This window comes from Desmodus rotundus, chromosome 12 (genome assembly GCF_022682495.2).
Source record: "Desmodus rotundus isolate HL8 chromosome 12, HLdesRot8A.1, whole genome shotgun sequence".
NCBI lineage: Eukaryota > Metazoa > Chordata > Mammalia > Chiroptera > Phyllostomidae > Desmodus > Desmodus rotundus.
Window position 1 is genome coordinate 79,798,454 of NC_071398.1, and position 11,832 is coordinate 79,810,285.

The following is an 11,832-nucleotide window of genomic DNA, read 5'->3' on the forward strand; positions in this document are numbered from 1 at the left end:
GGCCCCTGCCAAGTTCAGAAACTCAGCTCTCAGCTCCACGCTTCCCCAGTCCCTCTTCTCACACTGCCGCCCACTGGCAGCCCCCGCTCTCCCCGCTAATGTGTTTGTACTCCTGTACCTGCTTGTATTTGCCTTGTATTTGGTGGTGTCAGTATTTACCTTGGCGCGGCCTTTCCTATCCTTCCGCACCATGGCCTACATACTACCTGGAGAGAGGGAGCCTTAGAGGCTTTCTGGACCCATAAAAAGGTAATGCTGGCTGCTGAGTCAGGGACAAGCATGTGACCAACTCCTCAAGAGAAAAACATTTAATCCTCCTCTGGCAGAGTCAGAGGTAATCAGCTGGCCCAGGCCCAAAGGTCTGGCCTGGATCACCTCTCAGAGAATGTCAACTAATTAGAGGAAAATATATCTAAGGAGGGCAAACAATCCAACTCCCCCACCCCCACCAAGCCCCAGGAAGCAGATGAAGAGATTGAGGCAGGACGGAGCAGGGCGTGTAGCAGGGCACACAAGCCCACACAGGGACACACACAGGACCCTGGTCCACAGAGCAGCTAAGTTGGGGCTGTAAGGGCCCTTAAAAATGATTCAGGACAACTTGCCCATTTTTATAGGAACACCGGGGTCCGGTCACGCAGCCAGTGTGTTATGTAGCAGGGACTGGAGCCCTAGGTCCTCAGACTCGGTCACGCGTGGCCCATGGCCAGTGGCCCACACCTCCCCTGGAGAAGGGCACAAAGGGGCCTGTCTTTCCACCAGAAGTCTAACCAGGAGCCTGACCTCCCACCAGGGCTTTTTTCTGCGTTTGTGGAGGGGGCTTGGCAAGGGGGAGCAGGAAGAAGGGACCTGATGTATGCCCCCATCTCATCCCAAACACATCCACCACTGTCTCCTACCCTTGTAGATATGAGGCAGCAAAGCTAAAGATGGAGAAGTCATGAAGCAGGGGTGTGGGAGGGAGTGACTGACTGGAGGGGAACCCAGGGGAGGCTCCAGGCCGGTCCCGTTCTGTTCTTTATCAGAGTGGGGATTACATGGGTGAGCTGTTTATGGCAATTCATCCAGCTGTCAGAAATATGCTGAGTGCACTCTCCTCTATGTATGTTACACCGCAGTACACACTTTCACGAAGGGCCTAAAGTCCCCCCTCCTGCATTCTCGCGTCTGCCTGAGCTCAGGCCTAGGTCCCTCTTGTCACCCCCATGTGCCATGAGGTCGTGGAAACAGTTCAGAATGGAAGAGCAGGCACATCTGTCCTCAGGGGAGCTGTGAACCTGATTCTGGCTTCCCTGTGGGGTTATAATAGGCTTCAAAGGTTGGTAGGGCTAATTCCCCTCCCATTTCTCTGCTTTTTCAGAATTGTCCTGGCTATCCTTGCTTATTTACTTTTCCATCTGAACTTTAGAATCAGCTTGCCTAGTTTTAAAACGTCCTGTTGGTATTTTTATTGGGATTAAGAAAATTTAGAGTCTCACTTAGGGAACACAAGCCTACTTATAATGCCGAGTCTTCCTATGTGGGAACATGGTAGGCTGTGCAGCAAAGTGTAAAGCTACCGTAATTAAACCAGCGCTCTACTGGCCCACGAACAAACAATACTGTGGAAGATGCCAGAAAATTCAGAAGTAATAGTAACCAAAAATAGCCTAGTCTACACTATTGAACTGTATCATTTAATTTTTTTTAATCCTCACCCAAGGATATGTTTATTGATTTTAGAGAGAGAAAAAGAGAGAAACATCGAAGTGAGAGAGAAACGTCCATGGGTTGCCTCCCGTACATACGCTGACCGGGGTTGATTGAACCCACAGCCTGGGTATGTGCCCTGACCTGGAATCGAACCTGAGATCTTCTGGTGTACGGGATAATGCTACAACCAACTGACCAACCCGGCCAGGGCTGAGCATCCCTTTAAGAATGGCTAAGATGACAAATTTTATGCAACGCATATTTTTCCACAATTTTTAAAAACTAGCTTGGTCTGAGTGTTGGCCACATACATCCGCTATTCCAAATGCACCTGGATCACCTCACTGGGCCCCATATAAAAACTTTTCTCCCGACAGTCCGTCTTACAGAGCAGGAGGCTGGCTGTGCAGCTGATCAGGGGTGAGCCTGGACCCAAGCCCAAGCCATTAGGCTTCAGACCTTGTGCCTTTAACTACTTGCTATGCTGAGAAGCAGTATAAAACCAAGTACATATAGTAATTTGGTAGATTTGAAAAGTATCTTTTAAAATCAGTAGAGAAAAGATTCAATAAAATATAAAGGAACAACAGGTTACACCGGAGAAAAAGTTACAGCCGTACCTCATTCCTCACTCCATGAAAAATGAAAATGGATTGAGTGTTTAAATATAAAAACTTTTAAGTACCAGAAAAACAAATTAGAATCTTTCAAAGTAATAGTGACATAAGGAAGACTTTATTAAATATGATACAAAACCTAGAAGTCATTAAAAAACTGATAAATTCAACTACTTTTTTTTTAATTTGCATAGCAAAACCCATCCCCTGCCAGAAAAAAAAAAAGAAAAAGACAAAGGACAAATAACAAATTGGAGAAAAAATTCACAACTTGTATCACAGATGAAGGACTAAGATTTTTAATGTATTAAGAGCTCCTGTAAGCAGTAAGAAAAAGACCAACCACCCATTTTTTTACATGAGCAATTAATATAAATAGGCAGTTCATATAAGTAGATTATGCAAATGTTTCTTAAAAATGGAAAAATCAGCCCTGGCCGGGTAGCTCAGTTGGTCAGTCATCCCAATGCACCAAAGTTACGGGTTCGATCCCTGGTCAGGGCGCACACTAGAAGCAACCGATGAATGCATACATAAGTGGGACAACAAGTCAGTGTTTCTTTCTCTCTCTCATCAATAATTTTTAAAATTTAAATTAAAAAAATAAAAAGGAAAAGAACTTCTGATATAAAAATGGAAGCTTAAAAAAAAAAAGGATAACCTCCCTGACCAGTGTGGCTCAGTTGATTCCCAATCAGGGCACACGCCTGGTTGGGGCTCGTGCTAGAGGCAGCCAACGATTCTCTCTTTCATCAATGTTTCTCTCCTTTTCATTCTCCCTCCCTTCCCCTCTCTCTAAAAATACATAAACTCTTTTTTAAAAATGGAAAAGCATGTACAATCTCACTCAGGTAACAGAAGTGCAAATTTGGCAAAGATGTGAGGACACAGGCGTTCCCTCACTGCTGCTAGGAGTGTGAACTGGTGCGAGTTCTATTCTCTAGATGCACATGCCCTTCAACCCATGGATTCCCCTTCAAGGAATTTATCCCAAAGACATTCTTGCAACATGAGGGATATGCAAAGTTATTCCCCGAAGCCCTATCCATAATGGCAAGACAGCAAACAACCAGATGTCTATCAAAAGGAGACTGGGTAGCCCTGAGCTAGTGACTCACTTGGTTGGCGTGTCGACCCTACACCAAAGGCCACGGGTTCGATTCCTGGCAACAGATCAATGTGTCTCTCTCTCTCTCTCTCTCTCTCTCTCTCTCTCTCTCTCTCCCCTCCCCTTCCTCTGTCTCTCAAATCAATAAGCATATCCTTGGGAGAAGATTTTTAAAAAAAGGAAACCGGGTAAATAAACTCAGTGTGTTCATACAATGAAATATCAAAAACTGAAAGAGGAAGTTCTTTATTTAATAGAAATAAGTAAACGTTCCTTAGTCCATTGGGTGCAGTGGTCAAGAGTTCAAGCCCAGGATTCAGACACACCCAAGTTCCAGCTCTAGGTCAGTCACTTACTAGCTGTGTGACGTTGGTCTGGTTTCTCACCTCTTTAGGCCTCATTTTTTCCATCCATGAAATGGAAGTAATAATAATACCTACTTCAAAAGGTTGTTGCGAGGATTACATTAGATAATTAATGTTAAAACCTTAGCACTATTTTTAGGACATAGCTAATCTCTCAAAAACCATGAACAATTATAATTATTACCCCACCGCATTCATGCATCATTCCCCTTCCCTGTGAAAAGGTCTGCATTCCATAGCCTTGCCCTCCTCCCATCAAAACAGGCAGGCTCCTTGGATCAATTACAACTATCAAGCACCCATTATGGTTTGCTACAGCCTAAAATGCACTGTTCTTGCCTAGGCTTGAGGTGATTTGCCCCCAAAGTGGGCTGGCTGCTGAAGTGGACAGCTAGGAGGCAGGCCCGGATTGTCCGACCGCTAAGCTGTTTTCACTCTGCTACACCAGCTGCCTCTCTTAGAGACGGAGAAAGCTCATTTATAGTGACATGTGGTTGCAAAATGTTCTCCGGACTCAAAGGGCTATGGATGAGCATGGGGTTACAGTGCAAAGGCCGAAATGTACACGGTGGCCTTTTAGTGCACTCAATACTTAAGAGAAGGCGGCACACACTTCCTGGGATGAAAGTGGGGCCATCCCTGCTGCACCAATGGGTATGGTGTCAGGGAGGATACTTTGAAGAGAGATGACCTTAACGTCCCTGTCCTCTGAAGAGTGGGAGTTGTTAGGGACACAGTGATACAGTGAAAATAAATAGCAAGGTTCAGAGCCTGGTCTGTCACTTCCTTGCTGTGCAACTGTGAGCAAGTTATTTAACTTCTCTGAGCTTCTGCTTCCTCTTGCCTACTCAGGGAAATTGCTTCAGCAATTCTCACCTCTCTCTCTCCGTCACCTTTTGGTCTCTGCCAGATCATTTCCATCAGCATGCGAGACTGCCAAATTCAAACCTCCAGCTCAGTCCTTCCCAAACTCCAGACTCCTGTATCCAACTCCTCAGCACCTTCTCCTGGTTGTCTAGATACCTCAGTGGCAACAAGTCTAAAGCCAACCCCTGATCTTCTCCCCCAATAAAACCTGCCTGTCCTATCGCCTCCCCGATCTGTGCAATGGCTGTAACACCCTCTCACATAAGGCTGCTGGGAAGAGTAAATGAGATCACAGATGCAGAGTCTAGCACAGTTCTGCGTACACAGCTGGCACTCAGTATGGCAACAGATACTGTCATCACCAGCATGAAGAGGGAGAAGACCAAAAGATGTTTTTCAGAAAAGGAAAAAGGGAGGTGGAGGGGAGTGAGAACCAGTGCTAGGGGACAGCCTGGATGACAGCCTCAGGGACACACGCCTGAAGGTAGAGCCATGGGGCTGAGCTGGCAGGGGGTGGGTGGGAGCAGGAGAGCCTGGTGAGGTGCAGCTGAAAGTCAAGACTGAACCCAGGACCGTTCAGGAAAAGCCCCCAACTCGACCAGAGACTTGGGACCTCTTTGGATCTCAAGGCCAGAGACAAGGTTAGACCACACAGATCGACTCCCCGAAAGAAGCTCCCCGGGCTTCACCAGACAGAGAGGTCAAAGCTTCTCTTTGCCACCTTCTCCTTGCCACTCCAGCCCTCAAGGATTCTCTCCTGAAGACGCCAACCTCAATGACAGTTGATGACCTGACAAAGTGATATGAAAGAATCCAAGGGGTCTCATGGCTGAGGCCTGGGCTCCCCAGAGACAGCTGCAGCTTCATGCCTGTGCCCCCTGGAGCCCTCTGCTCTGGAACATAACAGGCTCACATGTAGCGCCAGGTTGTTACAGAGGAGGCAGGAATTTTCCTGCCCAAGATGAGAGTAGCAAGGAGAAAATTCTGAGGTGTCCTAAATTAAATTACAGCAGGCCAGAGGGTGGAAGGGGGAGAGGAGAGAAGTGAATCAGTTATCAACGGCAGGATGACCAGCAAAAGGCTGCTCACACTCTCCTGAGTGTGTGTTGGAACATGAATTAACTTTCAGGTGGCTATTTTCACAGTTGCCTAAAGCAAACAGGCAGGCGCCACCGACCACCGTCTTCTTGCTTCCTCGTGAACTTCCCAGACTGCTGCCCGCCCCAGCCCAAAGGAGCGAACACTCCTTACAGACTCCCACCTTCCCCACCCTCTGCACTGATAGCCAGTGTAAATGCTTTCAAAACAACTTACATCTCTTCCTTTTTTTCCCAAAACACAATGTACGAACGCGGCGTGGGCCCGGGACTGCAGACGTTGCTCTCTCCGGCCCCACTGGGGGCCGTCTCGCCCGCACAACCAGGACCTGGTCCTTCTCAACCTGCATTTGGCTCCATAAACTCTTTCAGAAAAGCTCTTGGCCGTGGAAGTGTTTTGGTTGACAGGTACATACGGAGTCTCTACATATTTTTATATTTCCTTCAGGCCTTCATTCAAATAATCACCTCGGTGAAAACTCCACTGGCCTCCCCGCAAAGGGATCGACTGAACATGCCCCCCTCAGCATGAACACACAGCTCCTAACTCCCTCCTGCGTTATTTTTCCTCCTTAGCCTTGGCCACAATCATACTACATATTTCATTTATATTCTCACTACAGCGAAGCTCCAACGAGGCAGGAATGTTTGTCTGGTTTGCTCACTGCTGTATCTATAGCTCTTAGGATAGTGCTTGGAACGCAGCAGAAGCTGAAAATATTTTTTCCAAATGAATGAATTATTAGCTACACTTATTTAAACACTTGCTCTGCACTAGGGACTTTTTAAAAACACAGTCTGGCTCATTTTCCTCTTCATCCCTGCGAGGCAGTGTAGTTACTCATGCTTTCCAGGTGAGAACAGGGACTCTGGGCAGTGAGACCACTTGCCCAAGCTCACATCATTTCCACGCGGCAGGGCTGGATGGAGATCTGCTTGGCTCCGCAGCCTCAGCCATTCCCCGCACACAATGAGCTGTGCTCAGGTGGAGGAGGAAAGAAGGACCAGAGAGGGATAAAGGAAGAAGCAACAGCAAGCCTCTGGAAGTTCTACTGAACGCGCTCTGTGAAGCAGGACTTCCTGCGATAATGGAAAACGCTCTCCATCTATTCTGTCCGGCTCGGAGGCCACGGAGTCACACGTGCTACCGAGCACTTGAAATGTGGCTAGTGCAACTAAGAAACCACACTTTTAATTTGATTTCACTTTAATTAACTTAAATTTAAATAGCCACACTGAGCAAGTAGCCACCATATTAGAGAGTAGAGTTATAACCTTTAAGACTGACCTGGAAATCCCAGGTTTGTGACTGGAATGCTCTCCCTCACAGGGCTGGTGGCCTGCAGGCCCGGTGAGACAGCAGCGGAAGGGAGAGGAGAGGGTGCATGTTACGACTGCGAGGACCCAGGCCACACTGGGTGACCCCACCCCGAGAGGGGAGGGTTTGTTGACCCAGTCCCAGGATGAAGTGTTGGGGGCAGGGTCAGCATGCCTGCTGCCTGGGGTCTCTGTCCTCAGTCAGAGTGGCTTCCTCCCCACCCCCAGCCCCAGACAATTTGTCTTGGAGTAGTGGGTACTGAGCAGGAGGTGTCACACAGCTGGGTTCCCTCAGTCCCTCTCAGGGATTTACACCTGACCATTTTCAATCTCCTTTAAGGTGGAGTCTGGGTGGCTGACCGCACACAGGCCCCGTAGGCTTTACACAGACTCAACAAATGTTTGCTGCGATCAACACACAAGGACAGAGCCAAAGCAGGAGCAGATTTCTGGCAAGTGGAAGCCAAGCCCCCTGGGGGAGGGCCTTAGTTCAGTTCCTCAATCTCACTGTTTGGCCAGCCATCCTCAAACTTGCCGATCGCAAAGGACATTTGTTGAAAAGGACATTTCCCAAGACTCACTCCCAGATATTTCTCTTGGGTATATCTGGAGCCAAGAATCGGCATTTTGGCTTGCCTCCAGCCCCACCCTTCACACACACACACACACACACACACACACACACACACACCCCAGTTCTGAAGCAACTAGACCCAGAACTAATCTTTTGAGAAATACTGATGCAGGCTGAGGGCAGGAAAGCAGGTAGACATTGAGGGCAGGAAGAAATCGCCCGAAAGGCAAGCTCAGAAGCTGAGGCAGGAGACTGGATGACAGCAAGGTGTGTGTGTTTGCTCTGTGTGCTGTCACACTGCAGGCAGCACCAGGAGGCCCTGAGTCACCTGGGTGCAACCCATGTCCGTGGCCAGTGCACCTGAGGCTCCAAGACATGTGGGCAGCCGCTAACCCCAAGAGGGGCTGTGAGAGCCCACAGCCCAGAGAGCCAGCGGATTTCCCCTCCAAACCCACTCCAGCTGCTGCTCACCCTTGGCCCCTCACTTCTCCAAAGCAAGACATCTCAGTCATTTGCTCCATGCTTCCTGTACAATGTCTTTATTTTTACTCTCAAGTTTGTGGGCTGAGTCTGTGTGGGTGTAGGAGGGGAGCTGGGTATTTTCTACTTCTCTGCATTTTCCTTCTGAACTGCGAAGGCTTTCACTTCCTCCCCAAACTCTCAGTTCTGCCTTAAATTCACAGGCTGTCCATGCCTTGAGACCACCTTGTCCGTCCCTCCTGAGCACCAGAGAAATGGGGAAACAACGGCCACTGGCACTGCCTTCACGGTGCCTAACCACTCCAGAGTGCAATGAAGCCAGAGAGGTAGCAGTCACCTCCCTGGGGCAGGTGCCCTGGCTGTGGCATGAGTAGCAGCAGAGGTAGGGAGGGGAGCCGTGCTCCCTCCTGACAGGGGCCTCAACTCTGCCTTGCATCCCTCTGACACCACGGTGGGCAAGCTGGGGGCCTCCACTTCCCTTCCCTGGCCTCTTCTGCCCCAGCGCTCAGCCAGCCAGCCAGGGGTCACGCTCAGCCTGGCACCAAACACCCCTCAGCTCTTCCTGCTGCGCTAGTTCTACATCTGGGAGTCTTGGGGACCTACTGCACTGGAACTCAGGGACATGGAGGGCTGGGCCTCTCCCAGCCCAAGCTCTCTCGACCTCAGTCTCCTCTATGAAACAAAGTGCAAGTATTTTAGACCCAATGGAGAATTAGAAAACATGCCTTAAAGCACAGGAGGCCTCAACCAACAGCACCTCCATATGTTCGAGGAACCAGACAGCAGAGAGCTGAGCACTGTAGCCCCCAGCTCCAGAGCATTATCTCCCAGCGGGAGACATCAGTCTGCCCCCTTGGTTTTCCGCTTTGTCTTCAAAGAAGCCCTCAGACACTAAAATAGACCGCTGGAGAGGCAGTGGCCCAGCTGGACTGGACAGACTAGACCCGCAGCTGGGCACCCTGCCAGGGGCAGATTACAGTCAACAGGAGCAAAAGTGCCCCCTGGCCTCTATCTACCTCACCCCTCCTTCTCTCCTCTGGAAGTGGAGTCTGGTGTGTGCCAGCCTCAAGGCGTCCCGATCCCCGGCCATCATCCTTCCCACTTAGATTACAGTCCCAGGGCTGGGCACACAGCTTGTAGAGCTGGTCTCTGCTGAAGCCCATGCAAGCAGCCAGAGGGTCGTGACTCAGCGCCCATGAAGTCAGTCCCTTCAACAGTCAGGGTGCTGTCATTCACGCATACAGCCAGGGGGCTGAGGGGACAGACAGGCAAGGTGCCCCCCACCGACCCAAAGCTGAGGCTAGAGGGGAGCTTAGGCGGGAACTCCACCCAGCTGGGGTATTTCCCCTCAGTCACCCGGGACGCAGTTATGTAAAGTCTCCTGGGGACACTGGAAGGAGATCCGAGAATCAAGCTCCGGAGAACACACCAAGTCCTGCGAGTAGAACACGGGGTGCTTCCCGGCCACAGGGCAGTCTCAGCAGACAGCGAACCTCCGAAGGCGCGGGACGCAGCAGGGAGTACGTGCGCCCCCCGCCCGCGGGAACCCACGCTAGCCACGGAAGAGGGGCGCCTTCACCCCGCCTTTCCTCCCTCAGGCCGCTCACCAGCCCCCACCTGCCGCGGCCACATTGGTTTCCCCCACCCGCCAGTCGGCCCAGCCCTCCAGGTGCGCGAGGCCCTTACCCAGCGCGGGGCAGACCCCCGGGGCCAGCGCCGCCCCCCTCGCGGCCAGCAGGGCGGTGAGCAGCGCGCAGCGGACCGCCAGCATGCTTTCTCCTCGGCTAGTGGCCCATGGTTCCAGACCGGCAGGCGGGCGAGCGGGCGGGTCGGAACCGGGCGACCGGGGCGGGGCGGCGGCGGGCGGGCTCAGGCTCCGAGGGCAGTCCCCACCCTAGGGGGACCCGCGCTCGGCTCTCACGGCGAGTCCTCGAGCCCCGCGCCGTGCCCGGCTTGGCCCCTTCTGGCCGAGCTCTGTGTCAGTGCGACTTCCCACTTGCACGTGACTCAGAGCCGCGGACAGTCCAGGCAACGCAGGAAAACATTTGAGGAACTCGCGCTGGGGCGTCTCTGGGCCGCCCCAGGGTGCCGTTACGAAAGCCGGAGCGGATGGCGCAACAGCCCCGCGCCCCGGCCGATCGCAGGCTTCCTGCCAGGGCGCCACACCTGAGCCCCGGGGCAGGAGACCCCCAGCCCGGCGGGGGCGAGCTCGGCCGGGCCCCTCCCCTAGGTTCCATCGATGAGAGGAGGGGATTTGGCCGCCACTATTCGGTTTTGGTTTTGGGTTTCGTGAACAGGATGACGCTGTGAACGAAGCACCTGGAGCGCCCCGGAGGGGAGGCGATGTGCCCCCACCATTACTGTTAAGCGTGCCCCAGCACGGGGTGCCCCTGGGACCTCCTGGGTAGCCCTGAAACCACCAGTGTGCGGGCCTGGCCCCCAGAGGTGCTGATTTAATCGATCGAGCAGGAGGCTTGGACGCCGAAAGGCTCACTGCTGGAAAGGCACGTTTCCTCTCCGTGCCTGCCGGCGGCCCGCAGGCTGCAGCACCGACAGGGAAACAAGGAAACGCTGGGGCTCTGGAGGCAGGCAGAGACCTGGCTCCGTCCAGACCTCCGCCTGCTGCCTGTGACTGCTCTTCCGACTCTCTGAGTTTTAGTTTCTTCATCTGTCAGAAAGAGACTTTTTTAAAGTCTGTGCCCAGGAGATGGCATGGACACACCTGACACGGGGAGTAGGCCACAGGTGCCCAATAGTTGTCCCCACCTGCGTGTCCGCCATCCTGATCTGACAGATAGAAACTGGTACTTGACTTTCAGGAGCAACCATGAAAACCTCTTGAAAGGGCGCACAAAGTTTCCCCAGGGATCCCGAAGCTGATATGGTGGCCTCCAAGCTCAATTTGAAGGGAAAGGAGAGTACTGAAATAAGGTTAAGGGTGAGAAGCTTCCGGACTAGCAACTTTTGCTAATTAGAATGCACTTTTCCATTTTGGTCTTCAGGCTGATCCTAACCAGGACCAAGGTTCCTGGGACAGCTGCAATGGGAGTGACCTAGAGGAGCCCCCAAGTGGATGGGATTGGTATGAAGGGACAGAGCTCCTGAAATGCAGCTCTCAGGCCCTGGCATCTGGGCAGGGAACCACCCACCCATCAGCAGTGCCAGGCAGAACCAGGCACCTGCCCTGACCCACCTGTGATGGAGGTGGACAGGGGTGGATTTACTTCAACCGCACTCACAGACAGGGAAAGAAAGGCATGTTGGAAGGCAGATCTTTTGGCCACTAGCCCTCTGGGCTAGAAGGTGGTTTCCACTGTGGTTGCCCGCTTCCCATCTCTCTGTGGAAGATGCAAACCTGAAAATAATCGAAGGGGGACTACCAGCTGCGAGCCTGGAACCAGAAGGCTGAAGAAAGCCCTCTGCTCAGATAGGAGAATTGAAACAGGGGTGCTGAAGCCCAAGAACAAATGTCCTAGACCCCATCCGGCCAACCCCACCGAAGTGGGCCTCCCTTTCTAATCCACAGGTGGGGTGACTTTGTTTTCTGGAGTCAGGCAGATCAAGTTCCCATCCCAGCTCCACCACTTGCTGGCTGTGTGACTTGAGCAAGTTACTTAAACTCTCTGAGCCTCTATTGCTTGATTTTTTTTAATAGGAGAGAGAGCAACAGTGTGCAAAGTATTGATATCATGGTTCCAATGAAGAGATCTGGCCC

General features: G+C 51.8%; 1 protein-coding gene across 1 annotated transcript in view; it reads right to left on the reverse strand.

The window, feature by feature from the left end:
• The window catches only part of IL6R (interleukin 6 receptor), a 49,735-nt gene extending 39,368 nt beyond the window's left edge, over positions 1 to 10,367 (reverse strand). The window contains exon 1 of the mRNA XM_045204181.3: positions 9,804 to 10,367. Coding sequence (XP_045060116.1) covers positions 9,804 to 9,888 — 85 coding nt within the window. The 5' untranslated portion in view covers positions 9,889 to 10,367. The remainder of the gene's footprint in view (positions 1 to 9,803) is intronic.
• Between the last annotated feature and the right edge of the window lie 1,465 nt (positions 10,368 to 11,832).